General features: G+C 42.5%; 1 protein-coding gene across 2 annotated transcripts in view; it reads right to left on the bottom strand.

The window, feature by feature from the left end:
• Positions 1-21,746, bottom strand: part of LOC121002046 (aromatic-L-amino-acid decarboxylase-like) — a 320,554-nt gene that overhangs the window by 49,382 nt on the left and 249,426 nt on the right. For both annotated transcript variants that reach the window (XM_040433347.1, XM_040433346.1), the window contains exon 12: positions 18,603-18,701. In XM_040433347.1, the coding sequence (XP_040289281.1) occupies positions 18,603-18,701 (99 nt within the window). The remainder of the gene's footprint in view (positions 1-18,602; positions 18,702-21,746) is intronic.

Raw genomic sequence — 21,746 nt, 5'->3', positions numbered from 1 at the left:
CTCTTCAATTCAGGTGAAAAAAACGGTTACTTTATTAGTAACAGCAGCATACAGATAGCAACTTTTCAAACATTGCTATCTGTATGCTGCTGTTACTAATAAAGTAACCGTTTTTTTCACCTGAATTGAAGAGTGCTGTGGATTTCTCTATATTTTTCAATCCTTTCTTTCAGCAATTTCTTTCTTTCTTCACACTGAAAGCTACTGTATATGCAGTGTACAGGTTTATGGGGAATGAGAAAACACTGTTGGATGAACAAGGGTACCACCACATGTAGCGGCCTTGTCGCTTACTTTTCCTCTACAGAATATTAATGTTTAGTTAGACTGCTTAACTGGCTAAATTCTATTATTGCTTTGTGAATGCATTATTAATGCGATAACAACAGCTTGTAGTTTTCAAATACATCACAACTGCGCTGCAGGGCAGCACCATTCTTAAAGGGAATCCGTCACCTCCGAAACACTCCCCAAACTAGAGGAAGCAGTTTATAGTTTGACACAGTCCAGGTAAAAACAACATAACAAAAAACTAGATGGCTGCACACCGTTATATATACAAACAATAGAGTTAAGAAATGGGGGTCATACTAGATAAAAGTGGTACAATACCGACTATAAATGAGTAATGGAAGCTCTTAGCGCACATACGTGTCGGGCCCATCTACCAGGCATCAAGGTGACTTCCGCAGATGGGTCCCTAACACTAAATATACTGCCTCACTTTGGACTTACTTAAGTCTACGATATTCAGGGCAGTGTAGGAACCAGCTACAAACGTACTCTGCTTAGAAGTCCCAGGTAGATGGGAGTGTTCAGTCTAAAAGAGGTGCTACCCTTAATATATTGCAAGAAAATATAGACTAGAACCTTCAGAATCACAGGTGCATATCCATGAAGCAAACATAATTACAAAAAACAAAATGGCTGCACACCGTTATATATACAAACAATAGAGCTAAGAAATTGGGGTCATTCTAGATAAAAGTGGTACAATACCGACTATAAATGAGTCAAGGTGGCTTCCGCAGATGGGTCCCTAACACTAAATATACTGCCTCACTTTGGACTTACTTAAGCCTACAATATTCAGGGCAGTGTAGGAACCAGATACAAACGTACTCTGCTCAGAAGTCCCATTACTCATTTATAGTCGGTATTGTACCACTTTTATCTAGAATGACCCCCATTTCTTATCTCTATTGTTTGTATATATAACGGTGTGCAGCCATCTTGTTTTTTGTAATTATGTTTGCTTCATGGATATGCACCTGTGATTCTGAAGGTTTTAGTCTAAATTTTCTTGCAATATATTGAGGGTTGCGTCTCTTTTAGACTGAACATGCCCATCTACTTGGGACTTCTGAGCAGAGTACGTATGTAGCTGGTCTCTACACTGCCCTGAATATTGTAGGCTTAGGGTAGTCCAAAGAGAGGCAGTATACTAGTGTTAGGGATAGGGTTGAGCGAACCCGAACTGTAAAGTTCGGGTTCGTACCGAACTTTAGGATTTTTGGACCCCGGACCCGAACCCGAACCCGAACATTTTAGTAAAAGTTCGGGTTCGGTGTTCAGCGCTTTCTTGGTGCTTTTTGAAAGGCTGCAGAGCAGCCAATCAACAAGCGGTTAACTGTCTGACCTTAGAAGCCATCACATTGGCCAGTGTAGCATGTGACCCAGCCTCTATATAAGCTGAAGTCACATAGCGCTGCACGTCACTCTGCTGTGCTTATTGTAGGGAGAGGATGCTGCTGGTGATTTCAGGGAGAGAATAGGAGAGAGTCTTTGCTCAAAATCTGAATCTAACTCAGTGATCTACATACATTGTGTTTTGTGGGCGCATGGCACAATTTTTTTTCCTGCCCTGAGCCCATTGACCGAAAAAAAAAAATAACTTTAAAAGTCAGTTAGGTGGGCGGCGGGGGCGGCCATTTTATGCAAGCTCAGTGCACCAGAACTGCATCTGAACTTTTGGGACATTGAAAATCCCAATTTTTTGGGCAATATACAACATTTGGATTAGTCAGTGTGCAATTTAAGCTAGAAATACAGCCATCATTTTCTGGGATTTTAAAAACACACTTTTTTGCCAAAAAACACTATTTTCAGGCCTTGCAGCATCAGCACGTCTGAAATTACAGGCTTATATACTGCTGTCAAATTCAGTTATTAAACAAACACTCGTTTGGGCAAAAATTTTTTAGTTGGTAGCCTTTGATGCAGATGTCATTGTGAGATACACCCTGTGTTGGCTACCTCGTCCTCCTCCACCGCCTCTTCCACCTACACCGCTACGTGCACCGCCTCCTCAAACTCCTACTCCATATGGAACTCCACCTCATAAATCAAACTTTTTTTATTTTATTTGTACGTATTTTATTTTATATCATTTCACTACTTTGTCATTTACATTTTCGGGGGAAATTCACCAATTTTTGGGTGTGATGTACCACTGATATACCTAGTAGGCCGGTTAAAAAATAAAAATAAAATTGTCAGTTACATTTTCAGTTGAAATTCAACAATTTTTGGGTGTCAAGTACCACTGCTATACCTATTAGATCGGTAAAAAAAAAAAAACATTTGTCAGTTACATTTTAGGGTCAAATTCACCAATTTTTGGGTGTAATATACCCCTCCTCTACCTAGTTGACAGCTTAATTTTAATAATTTTGATTTTACATTTTCGGGTGACAATAAACAATTGTTTTCTGTCATAGACCCTTTCTCTACCAAGTAGACAGGTTAATAAATTTCTGTAATTTTTCTGTTACATACTTGGGTTGACATTATACAATTTTAGACGTGAATAAACCCCTGCTCTGCATAGGTGACAGGAAATAAAATTTCTGAAATGCTTCTTTAATTGATGCGCGCCACCTCCTTTGATTCAATGCTTAAACTTAAACAAGTTGTACCACATTTGCACTTCAATAATTTGTCCCACACTTCCGCTATACTCTTTTGGCCAACATTTGCGCCTCAATAGCTTTTCCCATATTTCCGATTGACTCTTTTGGCCCACATTTGGGCTTCTGTAATCTGTACAACATTTGCGCCTTAATAGCTTTTCCCACATTTCTGCTTGACTCTTTTGGCCCACATTTGGGCTTCTGTAATTTGTCCCACATTTGCACCTCAATATCTTTTCCCACATTTCTGCTCGATACCAATTTATTTTTATAAATTTATCTCCCTTAAATTTGGTCTCTTTTTCTCATGCTCCCTCTCCGGCCTGGAACCCTGATTCCCCGCCACCCGTGATCACCATGGTAAGGGCATAAAAGAACATCGAAAGTTGATAGAGCAGATATCAAATTGGATCATGAACATCACGGGGACGTGCGACATGGTGGGGCAGTAAGTATGCACACGCCTACACAAACAAACTGACAGGGGTCAGCCCCTGCAACTTCTGGGTCTCCAAATTGGGCACATGGCCTGAGCTTGCTATTTACGCCTTGGAGGTGCTGGCCTGCCCTGCAGCCAGTGTATTGTCTGAACGTGTGTTTAGCACGACTGGAGGGTTATATTTCCCAATGTTTTGGGGTGTACCCTAATTTAAAAAAATAAAATAAAAATGTAAACCAAAAAGCAGTGTAGGCTACCTCCTCCTCCTCCACCGCCACTTCCACCTACACCGCCACATCCACCGCCTCCTTCACCTCCTACTCCATATGAACCTGGTCATCCTAGATCAAGATTATTATTTTTTATTTTTACGTATTTTATGTTATTTAAAGTCATTTCCCTATTCATATCCCACATTTGTTTACAGAGCACTTGCCATGCTCTTAACCACATTTTGATGACATTTGCAGCCCTCTAGCCCTTTCCATGACATTTTTACAGCCATTTTAGTGCTCAAAAGTTCGGGTCCGCATTGACTTCAATGGGGTTCGGGGTCAAGTGCGGGTCCCGAACTCGAACTTTTTTGTGAAGTTCGGCCGAACCCGTCGAACCCGAACATCCAGGTGTCCGCTCAACTCTAGTTAGGGACCATCTGCGGAAGCCACTTTCACGCCTGGTAGATGGGCCCGACACGTATGTGCGCTAAGAGCTTCCATTACTCATTTATAGTCGGTATTGTACCACTTTTATCTAGAATGACCCCCATTTCTTAGATCTATTGTTTGTATATATAATGGTGTGCAGCTATCTTGTTTTTTGTAATTATGTTTGCTTCATGGATATGCACCTGTGATTCTGAAGGTTTTAGTCTAAATTTTCTTGCCACAGAGTCCAGTTAAGTAATTTTTATCTTTATATTTACTTTCATTCTGACACTGCTCCCAAAAAGCAGCAGTAAAATGCTTTGAGGACTCATGAGCTCAGTCATATAATAGAGAGGACTCAAAGAGGAGTCCTCTGAATGCATTTTACTGCGGATTTTAGGAGTACAGCATCGGAATGGAAGAGGGTATGAAGATAAAAGTAACAACCAAACTCGGCATCACTTACACTATAAACTGCTGACTAGTTTGGAGGATGGTAGATAGATAATAAAATTGGGTGGCTCTAAGATGTATGGGTGCTACTATCAATAGATCCCCCCTATAAGTGAATATTGGATTAAAATTGGAGATAGGCACAACCAAATATTCGGTTCACTTGGAAAATACAATATATTTATTCAACATCGGAATATAAAAATAATACTAAAACATATATAAAATCTGTAGGCGATAGCCAAAAGCAATAAAACAAGGAGATGAATGTTGTTAATTCACCAGGTAATAATGTGCAATGACACGAGCAATAGTCACATATATGTGTGGAAGAAAAGAAATGGACTCCAAACTCTATATGACAAAGCAGAATTGGATCTATTGTAATTGTTTCTCCAGAAATAATGCAGCAAGTTGAATATGTGCTGTGCGTGCTCACACTAGCATCACTCAATGTTCTCCCCAAGGTTTGTTAAAGTGGGGATATTGGATATACTCTTGCTCGTCCACGTTAAAATAACCCCTGATTTCTACAAATTGTTCATTCGTAGTACCGGCATTGCAGGGTACTCACAGTTGATGTCACCAGACCGCAGGTAATGTTGCACGCTGTGTGGCGTCCCACCTGTGTTCAGTGTGACTGCGGCTCCTTGCGTAGTGAGTCTCGTAAGTTATCGTGAGATTTTTGGATATTCACCCTGTTGTACTTGCCGGCTTTCAATCCTGGGGTCTGTGAATTGGTGGACAGCTGCTCTTGGTACTTAATCAGGCTGATAAGCACGATTTCCTGGATAAAGTTCTGTATGTTGTTTCAGTTGCGCAACTCTGTATTTGTTTCTTCAAAATATAATACTGGGGCACTTCATAAAACTTTTTTTCATTAAAACCAAACGCGTTTCGGAGTGTATATAATTTCTCACTCCTTTTTCAGTGGTGGTTTGGAGGATGCTTTGGAGTGTACAGATTCCCTTTAAGGTCCTTTTACACACGGACCGATTATCAGGCAAATTATTAGGGGTGAGTATTTGTATGCACTCGTTCCTGATAATCTGTCTGTGTAAAACGTGTTGGAGATCACCTGATAACGAGTAATCATATATTATAGTGCAGGGTACAGCAACCCTTTGGCACTGTTGTGAAACTACAAGTCCCAGAATGCAAAGCTGCTCAACTGTTCTCTAAACTTTCATAGAAAGGAATTGAGCATGCTGGGAGTTGTAGTTTCACAACAGCTGGAGTGCCGGAGGTTGCTGAACCCTGTTATAGTGGGTATAGAAAATCATTGTTCCTGTGCAGCAGATTCTGCTGTCTAAACAGCGATCTGCTGGAGAGTAATAATGGTTCTCAATGTAACTGCAGCCCTCATCTCCACTGCCAATCAGGCAGTTGTTGAGACATGAACGTTTGGTTGGCTGAAAGATTATTGTGTGGAAAAGGACCCTTATTCTTCTGAACATCTGTGATATGCCAATTGTAAATACTAAAGGTATTTTCTAATGTAAATGTTAGTTTTCCAAATGTTTGAAAAATTCTGGTTGTGTGCCAAAAAAGCTGCTATTAATCAAAGTGTACACTAGAGGGAGTCAAAACACCTTTATGGGAACTCAATAGAACTGTTTAAGCTGCCAATGTAGAAATGCCACATATCACTTGCAGTTAAAAAAAGTTAATGTTTTGTGCTATACGTTACTAGAAGAAGAACATTTAAAAAAAATGCTTGAACTTTTTAAATTAAAATCCTAAAATAAATTAACTTTTTGACTATATTCTAATTTGTGATGCATCAAACCCACATGGGAAGAAACACATGCATTTTTACTACATATGTCATGCTTTTACAGGTAAAACATGTTAAATAAATGTTTTTGCTTGTAAAAACAGTCACCATGAAAAGATGCTGCAAAAAAATATGCAGATGTTACATGTTGGATAGTTTTTTTTTCTTTGTGAAATTGTTTGTCACTTGATTTATTTATTTTTTTCAAATTGCAGCGTGCTCTTTACATTATACCTCATCTCTGAGTAGACTCCACTACTGATTTTGGCCCACAATAATTGATAGAAGTAACTGACTAAATAACTGGTGTGAACTAGGCCTATATATAAAAATAAAATAAAAAAGTTGCTTTTTTTCTAAAAAAGCATGACTTTCAATGCCAGGAAGCAAATATAGTGTGGCAGCAGCAGCCACAAACTTGGATTAGTCTTAAAGGGAACCTGTCACCTGTGTTATAGAGCACAGCATAGTATAGTGACAGACCTGCCAATTTCAGTGAAATGTCCCTTTTCAACTGGCAGTTAGTACTTCTATAGTACTACAGTGTCGAAACTTGCAGCATGCACCAGCTCTGCGAGGGAGATGAGTCTGATGAGACTCATATAGTGCCCTGGAGCAGGGAGTACTTTGACATTTGGACATTTGTCTATATCCCTTATGCAAAGTTAAAACTTCTTACTTTATTTCTCTTAAAATTGTTACCTTATAGTGTTTATTACTGTGTTACTGCAATATATATATATATATTGATATGCTGTGATACATTTTCTGTTTATTATTACTGTATTTACATGCTCTGTGGAAATGGTTTATGAAGACTGAGAGACTCTTAGGACTTTGAATGAGGAGCTGGTAATTTTCCACAGCTGCCATAGAGTTTAAAGAAGAGCATGTTTTGGAGGGAAAAACCCAGACTTGTTTACCACCAAAAGCAGACTGTCATGCCCTGCTCAGGTTATGTGCGGAGGTCTGCCAGGCTAGCAGAACATGTGTAGTTTGTTTTGTTTTGGGTTTGGATTTGAGCTGTATCCGCCTCCTTCCAGGTGCACTGGGTGGGGTCGTTTGTATGAGTTTAAATTACTCCCTTTCCCAGTGTCCTGTGCGGGTTATAGCTTCTATCTTGCTCTGAGGAAAGAAGGAAGGAAGGAATGAATGAATTGCTGTTTCTGCTCAGCTACAGATAAGTTGGTTTTGTTTCTCTCTTGTGTTCTGTCTAGGCTGTTAGGGAGACACCTGCTCCCTCCTTGCTTGAGGAAGTAGGCTGTCTCTTTTCCCCTTTTCCCCTTAGGGTTTCTTCAGTCTTAGGCACGGGGGCACGTTTATTCCCACCTTCAGGGTCTGAACGTGGGCACAGAAGTCCAGGGAGAGTTGGTAGGGATTTGCTAGGAGGTAACCTTTATCCACAGCTTCTGGCCTAGACACTTGTTTCATGGTTTTCTGTGTTTCTATTGTATCTTGTATCCTACCCAGCAACATAGCAACATAGTAACATAGTACATAAGGCCGAAAAAAGACATTTGTCCATCCAGTTCGGCCTGTCATCCTGCAAGTTGATCCAGAGGAAGGAAAAAAAAAACTGAGGTAGGAGCCAATTTTCCTCACTTTAAAGGGAATAAAAAATTCCTTCCCGACTCCAATCAGGCAATCAGAATAACTCCCTGGATCAACGACCCCTCTCTAGTAGCTATAGCCTGTAATATTATTACACTCCAGAAATACATCCAGGCCCCTCTTGAATTCCTTTATTGCACTCACCATCACCACCTCCTCAGGCGGAGAGTTCCATAGTCTCACTGCTCTTACTGTAAAGAATCCTTTTCTATGTCTGTGTACAAACCTTCTTTTCTCCAGACGCAGAGGATGTCCCCTAGTCACAGTTACAGTCCTGGGGATAAATAGATGATGGGATAGATCTCTGTACTGACCCCTGATATATTTATACATAGTAATTAGATCTCCCCTCAGTCGTCTTTTTTCTAACTCGAATAACCCTAATTTTGATAATCTTTCAGGGTACTGTAGTTGCCCCATTCCAGTTATTACTTTAGTTTCCCTCCTCTGGACCCTCTCCAGCTCTGCTATGTCTGCCTTGTTCACTGGAGCCCAGAACTGTACACAGTACTCCATGTGTGGTCTGACTAATGATTTGTAAAGTAGTAGGAATATGTTCTCATCACGGGCATCTATGCCCCTTTTGATGCAACCCATTATCTTATTGGCCTTGGCAGCAGCTGCCTGACACTGTTTTTTGCAGCTTAGTTTGCTGTTTATTAAAATTCCTAGATCCTTTTCCATGTCAGTGTTACCGAGTGTTTTACCATTTAGTATGTACGGGTGACTTGCATTATTCCTTCCCATGTGCACAACTTTACATTTGTCAGTGTTAAACCTCATCTGCCACTTATCTGCCCAAGCCTGCAATCTATCCAGATCCCTCTGTAGTAGTATACTGTCCTCTTCAGTGTTAATTACTTTACACAGTTTAGTGTCATCTGCGAAAATTGATATTTTACTATGCAAGCCAGCGTGACATTATAACCCGCCAATACTTAGACTGCCATTTCTCAGCTGCTTTGAGATGGAGTCAATGGATGAGCTAGTTGATCGCATGCAGGGATTATCCCTAGAGGTTGCTGCTCTGACATCAGGTGCAATAGGGGAAAGTCAAATTTTTGGGGAGCCTAGAGTCGCTCTCCCTGATAGATTTGCAGGGGGTTTGGATGACTTTATCCGCTTTAGAGAGTCATGCAAGCTGTATTTTCGGCTGCGTCCATCTTCATCTGGTGATGAGAGTCAGAGGGTAGGGATAATCATATCCCTGCTTAAAGGGGATGCGCAATCCTTGGCCTTTTCTCTGCCGTCCGGTTCTCTGGCCCTCCGGTTGGTGGAAGAATTTTTTAAAGCCTTGGGATTAATTTATGATGACCCAGATCGGGTCTCGATGGCAGAATCTAAATTGCGTAATTTATTACAAGGTGAACATACTGAAGAGGCTTACTGCGTTGAATTTAGGAGATGGGCTACTGAGTCAGAGTGGAATGACTCCGCGCTACGTAGTCAGTTTTGTCAGGGGTTGTCTGAGAGATTAAAAGATGCCCTTGCTTTTCATGAGTACCCGGATACATTGGAGAATGCTATGTCTTTGGCAGTACGGTTAGATAGACGTATTAGAGAGAGGTGTAAGGTTCCCTCCGCGCGAGGGATCCCTTCTCTGAGTGGTTTCGTCTCACCTGTTCCCCAGGGTGATATGACATGTAACTCTGGGGTAGGGGAGGAACCCATGCAGCTGGGTCAGGTGTCTTTCCGTTATGGTAATAGGAACTTTAGGAGGTTGCATAAGCTATGTTATTACTGTGGAAAAAGTGGTCATTTTATTTTTGCTTGTCCTTTAGTTAAACCGCATGTTGATGATAAAGAATCACAAAGAGGTTTACATAAATAAATAAAAAAACATCCCTGACTCTTGGTAGTGTGAATGGGGTGGCGGAGCAAGCAGGTATGCAAGCTCCCTGTAATACTAATTTTCTCCTTCCAGCTATGGTGGCGCTAGACTCAAGAAAATTTAATGTTGAAGTATTCCTTGACTGTGGTGCTGGGGTAAACCTTATTGATTTTCTTTTTCTTCAAAATCTGGGCCTAAGTACTTGCACTTTAGAAAGAGAGATTCCGGTTTTCGCAATTGACTCTTCCCCTCTTTCTCAGAGGAGTCTCACTCATATTGCTCATGGTATTCAGTTAAGGGTGGGTGATTCACATGTTGAGATCATGTCTTGTTTTGTCATGAAGGACTTGCCCGCTCCTATAGTCTTAGGGTTACCGTGGTTGACAAAACATAACCCAATTATAGATTGGCAGGCAAGACAGATCACTGGTTGGAGTGAATTTTGTTCGGACAATTGTCTTGGCACATCTATCTCTGGTGTGTCTACTACGGTTTTACCTCAGTATCTCTCAGATTTAGCAGATGTCTTTTCGGAGGGTGGGGCTCAGGAATTGCCTCCTCATCGTGACTATGATTGTTCAGTTAATCTCATCCCAGGGGCTAAGTTGCCAAAGTCTCGGCTGTACAATCTTTCTCAACCTGAAAGAGAGGTCATGCGGAAGTATATTGCCAAGAGTTTGGCAAAAGGTCATATTAGACCATCTAAGTCTCCGGTTGCAGTTGGTTTATTCTTTGTAAAGAAAAAGGATGGATCGCTTTGACCTTGTTTGGATTTCCGGGAATTGAACCATATTACGGTCTGTGATCCGTATCCCCTTCTTTTGATCTCTGACCTTTTTGATCAAATTGTTGGAGCCAAGGTGTTCTCCAAGTTAGATTTAAGAGGGGCCTACAATCTGATCAGAATCAAGGAAGGGGATGAGTGGAAAACAGCCTTCCACACATACGAGGGTCGTTTCGAGAATCTGGTTATGCCTTTTGGGTTAACTAACGCGCCAGCAGTGTTTCAGCGATTTGTCAATTACATTTTCCATCATTTTGTGGGAAGGTTCATGGTAATTTACTTGGATGACATTCTAATTTACTCTCCTGATCTGAAGACCCATCAGGATCACGTGAGACAGGTTTTGTCGATCCTTCGGGAGAATAAATTATATGCCAAATTGGAGAAATGTGTGTTTTCTGTGCAGGAGCTTCCGTTTCTGGGATATCTACTTTCTGCTCTGGTTTTCGTATGGACCCCGAAAAGGTCCGGGCGGTTCTGGAATGGGACCAACCGGAGAATCAGAAAGCTTTGATGCGGTTTTTGGGGTTTACCAATTATTATAGAAAATTTATCTTGAACTATTCTACCATTGTAAAACCTCTGACCGATATGACTAAGAAGGGCGTCGACTTTTCTGTCTGGTCAGAGGAGGCATTGCAGGCCTTTTCGGCTATTAAGGAGTGTTTTGCGTCTGCTCCCATTCTGATGCAGCCCGATGTGTCTCAGCCATTTGTGGTGGAGGTGAATGCATCAGAGGTGGGGGTTGGAGCAGTGTTGTCGCAGGGTTTATCTCCTGGCAAATGGGTTCAGTGTGCTTTTTTTTCCAAGAAGCTCTCGGTCGCCGAGAGGAATTATGATGTAGGAGATAGGGAATTGCTGGCCATCAAATTGGCCTTGGAGGAATGGCGTCACTGGTTGGAGAGGGCGTCTCATCCCGTTACGGTATATGCTGATCATAAGAATTTGGCTTCCCTGCAATCTGCCAAGCGTCTGAATCCTAGACAGGCTAGATGGTCACTGTTCTTTACTAGGTTCAATTTTGTGGTTACTTTTCGTCCGGGGGTTAAAAACGTCAAGGCAGATGCATTGTCTCGTAGTTTTCCTGGGGGAGGTGATTCAGCGGATCCTGCTCCGATTTTAGCTGATAGGGTTGTGGTCTCCGCTCTGTACCCCGAATTGGAGATGGAGGTGTTGGGAGTCCAGGAGGGGGCCCCTGATTCTTGTCCCCCAGGGAGGTTGTTTGTTCCTGATGCACTGCGATACAAGGTAGTCAAGGAACATCACAATACTTTCCTTGCTGGACATCCTGGTGGCAAGTCCACCTTTGATCTTATTTCCCGGAGGTTCTGGTGGCCCGGGTTACGTAAAAATGTTGAGGATTACGTAGCAGCTTGTGAGACCTGTGCACAGTCAAAGGTTGCTCACACTCGACCTTCTGGTTCACTTCTTCCTTTGCCTATTCCATCTCGTCCTTGGATGCACTTGTCTATGGACTTTATTACGGATCTGCCGTGTTCCTCCGGGAAAACTGTGATTCTGGTGGTTGTTGACCGTTTTAGTAAAATGGCTCACTTTGTATCGTTAGCTAGTTTGCCCAATGCCAAGACTCTTGCTCAGGTTTTTGTTGATAACATCGTGAACTTACATGGCATTCCCTCGGATGTGGTTTCTGATAGGGGCACGCAGTTTGTTTCCAGGTTTTGGAGGGCGTTCTGCTCTCGGCTTGGCATTCAACTTTCGCTCTCTTCGGCTTTTCATCCGCAGTCGAATGGGCAGACAGAGCGTACTAATCAAAACCTGGAGACCTACTTGAGGTGCTTTGTGGCTGAGAATCAGAAGGACTAGTCCTCATTCTTATCCATAGCAGAGTTTGCTTTGAATAACCGTAGGCAGGAGTCCACGGGTAAGTCGCCATTTTTTGGCGCATAAGGTTTTCATCCTCAGTTTGGTACCTTTTCTGGGACTAGTTCCTCTGGGATGCCAGAGGAGGAGAGATTTTCTTCTACCTTGTCTTCTATCTGGCGGAGGATCCAAGTGAATTTGGAGAAGATGGGTGAGAAGTATAAGCGAATGGCTGACAAGAGACGTATGACTGGTCCGGACCTGTGTGTGGGTGATCTGGTGTGGTTATCTACTAAAAATATTAAACTGAGAGTGCCATCTTGGAAACTGGGTCCAAGATTTATTGGACCTTACAAAATATCTGCGGTTGTCAATCCAGTTGTGTTTCGTCTGGATCTTCCGCAGATCTGGAGGATCCATGATGTGTTCCACAGGTCTTTACTAAAGAAATATGTGAAACCGGTTGAACCATTGCCTCCTCCCCCTGTTCTGGTTGATGAAAATTTAGAGCTCGAGATCTCTAGCTTCTCGATTAGGGGTTCCCTTCAGTACATGGCGCACTGGAGGGGATACGGCCCCGAGGAGAGGATGTGGGTTCCGGCTGTGGATGTTAGTGCCAGCCGACTGGTGAGGGCCTTTCACAGGGCCCACCTCGATAAAGTTGGGCCAGGGTGTCCGGAGGTCACCCGTAGAAGGGGGGGTACTTTCATGCCCTGCTCAGGTTATGTGCGGAGGTCTGCCTGGCTAGCAGCACATGTGTAGTTTGTTTTGTTTTGGGTTTGTATTTGAGCTGTATCCGCCTCCTTCCAGGTGCACTGGGTGGGGTCATTTGTATGAGTTTAAATTACTCCCTTTCCCAGTGTCCTGTGGGGGTTATAGCTTCTATCTTGCTCTGAGGAAGGAAGAAAGGAATTGCTGTTTCTGCTCAGCTACAGATAATTTGGTTTTGTTTCTCTCTTGTGTTCTGTCTAGGCTGTTAGGGAGACACCTGCTCCCTCCTTGCTTGAGGAAGCAGGCTGTCTCTTTACCCCTTTTCCACTATCTTAGGGATCTTAGGGTTTCTTCAGTCTTAGGCACGGGGGCACGTTTATTCCTACCTTCTGGGTCTGAACGTGGGCACAGAAGTCCAGGGAGAGTTGGTAGGGATTTGCTAGGAGGTGACCTTTATCCACAGCTTCTGGCCTAGACACTTGTTTCATGGTTTTCTGTGTTTCTATTGTATCTTGTATCCTACCCAGCATGACACAGACAGCCTGACCTTTTAAATGTCTGGGTTTAGGGTACTTTCACACTAGCGTTTTTCTTTTCTGGCATAGAGTTCCATCCTAGTGGCTCTATACCGAAAAATAACTGATCAGTTTTATCCGCATGCATTCTGAATAGAGAGCAATCTGTTCAGGATGCATCAGGATGTCTTCAGTTCAGTCTTTTTGACTGTTCAGGATGGAGATAATACCGCAGCATGCTGCGGTTTTATCTCCGGCCCAAAAAAAACTGGACACTTGGATCCGGCATTTTTTTCCATAGGAATGTATTAGTGGATCCGGCATTCCGGTCTGCGCATGTGCAGACCGGTAAAAATGTGAAAAGAATAAATAAAATAGAAACGGATCCGTTTGTCTGTATGACAGACGGATCTGTTCTTGCAATGCATTTGTGAGACGTATCCACAGCCGGATCGTCTACAAATGCTGTCTGTTTGCCTGCAGATTGCCGCATCCGGCAGGCAGTTCTGGGGACGGAACTGCTTGCCGGATTACTCTGCCTCAAGTGTGAAAGTACCCTTAGCTATGTTATGTCTGGAAACTTTTCTTTTCTGGAAAAACTGCTGTGTCATTGCCATTGAGTGTCAATGAAGCTCTAATGTAAGTCTATACCAGACAGGAGTTGAAACAATGTATTTGTGCTGTGTTTCTCCACTCCACCCCTCCCACTAGAAGGTTCTAGTCTAGCAAAAACTGCATATAAGGAGAGCAGTCAGAGCCCCTAGTGTGCTGCAGTTAGGGAATAGTGTTTGGAAGAGGAGACTGCCAGACTACGGAGTGACCAGAATAAGACGCTGGGATACGGGGCCACAGACCCTGGATCACCAGCCTTCTGAAGAGAAAGAGGGGCAGTTAGCTCAGGGCTTTCCTCTGCATCAAACCCTTCTGCCAAGGAGGAGGCTGGAGAAGCCAGCCCAATGCCTTGCCTGTATTATTTTGTACCTGAATTCCTCCAGTAAAAAAAGCACCCTGGTTTACTGCAGACCCTGACTCTCTGGACTCATTTCCCATTGGGGTGCACCATGCTTTACCATCCCTTCCGGAGAGCAGCAACATGTGGTGACACCTCGACGGTGTCCAGGTACCCTTCTCCATATCTGTGTCTCCACACAATTCTATCTGAGGTCTACAGGCAGTTCTTTCCTCTTCATGGCTTGGTTTTTGCATTTTCAGCTGGGAGACCTTATATAGACAGTGGTGTCTTTTCAATTCATGTCCAATCAAATGAATTTACCAAAGGTGGACATCAATCAAGATATAGAAACATCTCAAAGATGATCCAGAGAAATGGGAGGCCTTTAGATCTAAATTTCATATGTCATAGTAAATGGTCTGAATACTTATGCAATATTTAAATATTTTAGTTTTTCCTTTTCAATAAATTAGCAATATGAGGTACTGAGGACAGAATGATGGGGAAAAAACTTGCTTTTTTATTTTAGCACAAGGCCATAACATAACAAAATGTGAAAAAAGTGAAGGACTTGAGAATGTCAATCGACAGTGTTTAAACTAATTAAGAAGTGGAAAAGTAGGGGTTCTGTTGAAACCAAACCACGGTCAGGTAGACCAACTAAACTTTCAGCCACAACAATTGTTCATGATGCAAGGAAAAACCCACAAATAACTTGAGGTGAAATACAGGACTCTCTGAAAGAATGTGGTGTGGCTGTTTCAAGATGCACAATAAGGAGGCACTTGAAGAAAGATGGGCTGCATGGTCGAGTTGCCAGAAGAAAGCCATTACTAAGCAAATGCCACAAAGTATCCTGCTTACAATATGCCAAACAGCGCAGAGACCAGCCTCAAACCTTCTGGTACAAAGTCATTTGGAGTGATGAGACTAAAATTGAACTGTTTGGACACAACCGTAAGGCCTCTTTCACACGAGTGTGTTTGGATAAAGTCCGGATGCGTTGCGGCAAACCCGGGCGAGTACGTACGCAATTGCAGTCAGTTTTGACTGCGATTGCGTTCCGTTGTTCAGTTTTTATCGCGCGGGTGCAATGCATTTTGCACGCGTGTGATAAAAAACTGAATGTGGTACCCAGACCCGAACTTCACAGAAGTTCAGGTTTGGGTTCAAGGTTGTGTAGATTGTATTATTTTCCCTTATAACATGGTTATAAGGAAAAATAATAGCATTCTGAATACAGAATGCATAGTACAATAGGGCTGGAGGGGTTAAAAAAATAAATAAAATAATTTAACTCACCCTAATCCACTTGTTCGCGCAGCCGGCATCTCTTCTGTCTTCATCTGTGAGGAATAGGACCTTTGATGACGTCACTACGCTCATCACATGGTCCATCACATGATCCATCACCATGGATGAAGACAGAAGAGATGCCGGCTGTGCGAACAAGTGGATTAAGGTGAGTTTAATTTTTTCTTTTATTTTTTTAACCCCTCCAGCCCTATTTTACTTAGCATTCTGTATTCAGAATGCCATTATTTCCCCTTATAACCATGTTATAAGGGAAAATAATAATGATCGGGTCCCCATCCCGATCGTCTCCTAGCAACCGTGCGTGAAAATCGCACCGCATCCGCACTTGAGGTCTCCAGACCTCAATATCATTGAGCCACTCTGGGGAGACCTCAAATGTGCAGTTCATGTAAGACAGCCCAAGAATTTAGGGAAACTGGAGGCTTTTCTGCCAGGAAGAATGGGCAGCTTTACCATCAAAGATCAAGAGCCTCATCCACAACTACCACAAAAGACTTCAAGCTTTCATCGATGTTTAAGGGGGCAATACACAGTATTAAGAACTAGGGTATGTAAACTTTTGATCAGGGTCATTTGGGTAGTTTGCGTTGTGATTACGATTTAAAAAAAAGTAAACAGTTTTTTACACAATAAATGGCTTCAGCCAACCACTAACCATGAGTGAAAGAAAAGTTTTTGTGTTATTCATATTCTCTGAACAATGGTTAAGAAATCAAATTATGCAAGATTATGTAAACTTATGAGCACAACTTGTATACCTGTTCAGTTTGTTGCATATATAGATAGCACAAGAACAGAAAATACATGTGTGAATAGGACCTAGCAGGGAAAGGGGAACATTTACTAAGACTAGCAATTTTAGTCGGTCTTAGTACCTGTCTGATGCAGCTTGATACGCCTAAGTTATGTAGAGGTGCTGGCCTCTTCATAGCTTAGGCGCATGAACCAGCGGCCATTCAACAAGATTAAATATATACCCTGGCTCCCTTGCTGGCGTAGTTTTAAGTCATTTTCTATGCCAAAAATAGGCATAGAAAGTGATGAATGAGAAGGGCCTGCCCATGCCATGCCCCCTTTTCTCAGAACTCGAGAAAGGTGTAGGTGGCGTACACAGGGAAAGAGGCACATATTTTGCTGCAAAAAACCTTTGCAAAAAAATCTGCACCTTAAATATGCCAAAAAGTGGCGTATATTTTTTCATAAATGACCCCCTAGGCAATTTTTTTTCCTTCACTTAGATTAAACAGTTTTCCCAGGACTTAACCGCTTGCTGACCACCCATTGACTATATACATCTGGGCGGTTGGCACTGATCTTTGCAAGGACGTTTCTAAATGCCTTCGCAGAGATCACAGCTAACTGCGCGGCTGCAGGAGCCCATTATCACTGGCAACAGGGCTCCCCATAGAGAAGGCAGGGACTTTTTTTATTTTACCGTCTCCTCCTTTTCCATCGCTGCATACACAGTGTTCAATAACCACTTTTTACACAGATCTGGAGGTGGCAATAGTCCTAGCGATCATATGATCAAATGGGGCCAGGTGTCTGTGCTAGTTTCAGGGTCTTAGCAGTCCTAGATCAGCTCTGTAGTGAGGCTGTATGTCCTATTTGGAGGCTGTATTCTCCCTGTAATTGGGGCTAACATGTCAGCCCAGTTACAGGTGGAATCAGCAATAAAAAATGCAATATTAAATGGCCCCGAAGTGTAAAAGTAAAATAAATTATGAAATAAAGATAAAATAATATATATATATTTTTTTTAAAAGCCATTAGTGCAGCTTCTAGCCCTGCTTTAGGCGACTAACCCATACATCCCATATATCAAAATGGCCATTACAGAAATAGGACAAAATTAACTGAAAAATTTCCCCCTTTTTAACATTTTCCGGAGTATAAAATTAAAAACCCCAAATAAAAAACACACAAAAATACCAAAATAAAAATGATAAAAATAAAGCCCCATGTATCACTGAAACATTTTAAAAATAATTTACTTAAAATATGCATGTAAAAAAGATGGAAATGCGCCTAGTCAGGAAGAGGGGGGGGGGGGGAGGGGGGGTTGTATAGCCAGGTCTTGAACTACTTAAAGCGCTGCTGAACAAAACTGTCAGCAGTAGATGTTATTAAAAAAATCTCACAGTACAGTACTTATGGGGTCATTTATCAAACTGGTGTAAAGTAGGACTGGATTAGTTGCCCATAGCAACCAGATTCCACCTTCCATTTTTGACAGCTACTTCGGAAAATGAAAGGTGGAATCCGATTGGTTGTTATGGGCAACTAAGCCAGTTTTACTTTACACCAGTTTGATAAATGACCCCATAAGTTTTTAAATTCCTAGACGTTCCAACGTGGATACTTAGGTGCTGACATACTGCACATGCTGCTGAAGCTAGTGATTGCTCCAGGGATCTAAATAAATGCCAGCATGAGGAGGGGCACCAGAGCAGTATAACTTTCAAGCAACAATAACTGTGTAAGGGCTCATGCACACAACCGTTGCTTTTGTCTGCATCCGATCCGCATTTTTTCGCGGGTCAGATGTCAACCCATTCACTTCAATGGGGCCGCGAAAGAGGCAGATAGCACACGTATTCTGTCCACATCTGTTTGTCCATTCCGTGGCACCTGCAAAAATATAGAACATGTCCTATTCTTGTCTTTACTAAAAGACAAGGATAGGACTGTTCTATTATGGGCCAGGGGGCAAAATGCTGACGTCACACAGCCAGTATCCATGTTTTGCAGAACACAAAAACGGCTACAGCAGTGTGCATGAGCACTACATTTATTTTCTGCTAATGGTAACGTGATCTTAAATCTCTTTACCTTTCGTATATAATCCTGAAGTCCTTGCACGCCATACATTCTCAAGACAAACCACAATTTTAGAGATCGAAACCTTCTTCCCAGTGGAATCTGCCAATGCTTTCCAAAAAAAATAATAAAAAAAAATTAAAACTTTAACCAAGGCAGACATTCACATGTTTAGAACTGTGCCGTCAGCAGTTAGAATGCAAACAGATTTTACGTCTCTAACTTTAATATTCAAATGAGTTTCCATATTTCAGTGCCTGCAATTAAAGAGGTTGTCTGGTTTTCTCATATTGATGATCTATCAGGATAAGTCATCAATATTAGACTGACTCCCAGCACCCACTCCAATCAGCTGTTTGAAGAAAACAAAGCGCTCGTACGAGCTCTCATGTGTTCTCCTCACTATTTACCAGCTCGCCATTGCAGCAGCGGATCAATGTAAATACAGCTGCTCCGTTTCATTTGTATGAGCTTCAAACAGCTGACTAGCAGGGCTGGGAGTTGGACCCCCACCGGTCTGATATTGATAACCTTTCTTGAAGATATCAAGGGAAATGAAGAAAAGGAGAGTTCTCGTGGGTACTGCTTGTCGAAGAAAAATTTCAACTGCGTAGTCTCGGTATATCCGTTTGTGTAAAATAGCAATGTGTTTCAGGGCTGGACCAGCCCCTTTCTCAGGTATCACACAGTGTTGCTATTTTACACAAATAAATGGATATACCAAGACTACTAATGGCAGACTGGCCATATACTCCACAGTGAAATTTCCCGGTGGGGCCAATGCACTTGACCCTCCGCATGGCCGCAGTCCAGGTACATAATGATCAGATCCTGGAGCATCATGTACTTATGCACCTGGGCAGCAGCCACAGGTGTCCTCCTGAAGTCAACTGTATCACTGTCCTCAGTAAGGTGATAGGGCAGTATTTTGTTCTGCACGGTGGTATTTGTTTTTTCTGGACCAGTATTTGTGCTGCACTCCGGTATTGCAGGCCCAGTCTACTTCTGTTGTCCCTGCCTACTTATAGCTTGTGTTGCCCCCGCCTTATAGCTTGTGCCAGCCTTCTTGTGTTGCCCCCGCCTTCTGTCAATTTGGACTCACCTACAACATTGGGTCATTTTTTTTCCCCAGGACCACTTTTAGTTCCCAGTCTGCCCCTGAGGACTATGCAGTTGAAGATTTCTTCGGCAAGCAGCGCCTGCGAGAAGTCTCCTTTTTTTCATTTCTCTTGATACTCTTCAACTGGATTTTGTCTGTTGAGACAGCATCTTCAAGTACCCCTATTTGGCACATTGGGTTGTTGTGCGCCCCATAACGCCCCAAGGAAAGTGGTTTTTATACCCTCCCCTCTTGTTTTTATGGTTATCCCAAGTGTTATTCTATGGTCCTTATGTGTAGTTTTTGAGATATTTAGAAGATATCTTAAGGATAGGTCATCAGTATTAGAAAATCAGACAACCCCTTTAGGCTAGGTCTAAACAACAACATTTATCGCGCAACATTTTGTATCACCAATGTCGCGCGACAATTTTCATAATGGTAGTCTATGGTGTCGCACTGCGACCATGCTGCGACTGTCGCAAAAAACCCATTCAAGATAGATTTTTCTGCGACTGTCGCGTCGCCGCATGTCGTAGTGCGACACCATAGACTACCATTATAAAATTTGTCGCGCGACACATGTTGCAGTGTAGTTGTGCCCTATGGGTCGCGCGATGTCGTCGTGTAGACCTAGCCTTAAAGGGTTTCTGTCACCCTGCAAAACTCTTTTTTTTTTTTTGGGATAGTTAGATTGCTCATAGTGCGATATAGCAGAATATAATGCTCTTACTTACTTTCATGCGGCCGATTCTTTATAAAACGAACTTTTATAATATGTTAATGAGGGCTCTACCAGCAAGTAGGGCGTCTACTTGCTGGTAGCTGCTGCAGAAATCCGCCCCCTCGCCGTGTTGATTGACAGGACCAGCCGTGATCTCCTCCTCCGGCCGGCCCTGTCAGTAATTCAAAAATCGCGCGCCTCGCGTCATTCGGCGCAGGCACTCTGAGATGAGGAGGCTCGTATCCTCAGCACTCCCTCAGTGCGCCTGCGCCGATGACGTCTTCTCTTTCGGTGATGTCATCGGCGCAGGCGCACTGAGGGAGTGCTGAGGATACGAGCCTCCTAATCTCAGAGCGCCTGCGCCGAATGACGCGAGGCGCGCGATTTTTGAATTACTGACAGGGCCGGCCGGAGGAGGAAATCACGGCTGGCCCTGTCAATCAACACGGCGAGGGGGCGGATTTCTGCAGCAGCTACCAGCAAGTAGACGCCCTACTTGCTGGTAGAGCCCTCATTAACATATTATAAAAGTTCGTTTTATAAAGAATCGGCCGCATGAAAGTAAGTAAGAGCATTATATTCTGCTATATCGCACTATGAGCAATCTAACTATCCCAAAAAAAAATAATGAGTTTTGCAGGGTGACAGAAACCCTTTAATCCCTGGATTTGCAAAGATCTTGAGAATGCCCATTGGCTTTTAGCTGTGAGATATTGATATATTGATTCTATACATCTCCAAGCTGCATAAGAATGTAAGAATATCTGTACCAAAACCACATAAAAAAAAATGCACATAAGTCTGCACTATTTATCGCAGTTTTGAGGTGTTATTGGTGCGGTTTTTGTACTTTTTTTATGCAGATCGTGTTTATGTTAAAAACCCCATTAAAATCTATGTGAAAAAACCCTACACATAAGGGCTCATGCACATGAACGTATTTTTTGTCTGTCTCAGTTCTGTTTATGTTTGTAGCCCGTATGCGGAACAATTCATTTCAATGGGGCCACAAAAAAACGTAGATGACTGTGTGCATACCGTGTCCGTATGTCTGCAAGTCGTTCCGCAAAAAAAATACATGTCTTATTCTTGTCCATTTTGTACACAAGGACAGGCATTGTTACAATTTTTTGCCGGACTGCAAAATACATACGGTTGTGCGCACAAGCCCTAAGGTGCGAAATTGCACAATTTTAAAATCCGCATGGCTCTGCCCATTTTAACATCCGCATGGTAGGTCACTTTCCACGCATATAAAATATGCAAAGTGTACACCAGATTTGGCAGATCTCATTCACTTTGCTGGTACTGTATTACACTCGTTTTTCTGAAT

The sequence above is a fragment of the Bufo bufo genome, chromosome 5 (assembly GCF_905171765.1).
Source record: "Bufo bufo chromosome 5, aBufBuf1.1, whole genome shotgun sequence".
In the NCBI taxonomy this organism is placed as follows: Eukaryota; Metazoa; Chordata; class Amphibia; order Anura; family Bufonidae; genus Bufo; species Bufo bufo.
Note: the sequence above shows the minus strand (reverse complement) of the source record. Positions and strands in the feature narration are given on the sequence as shown.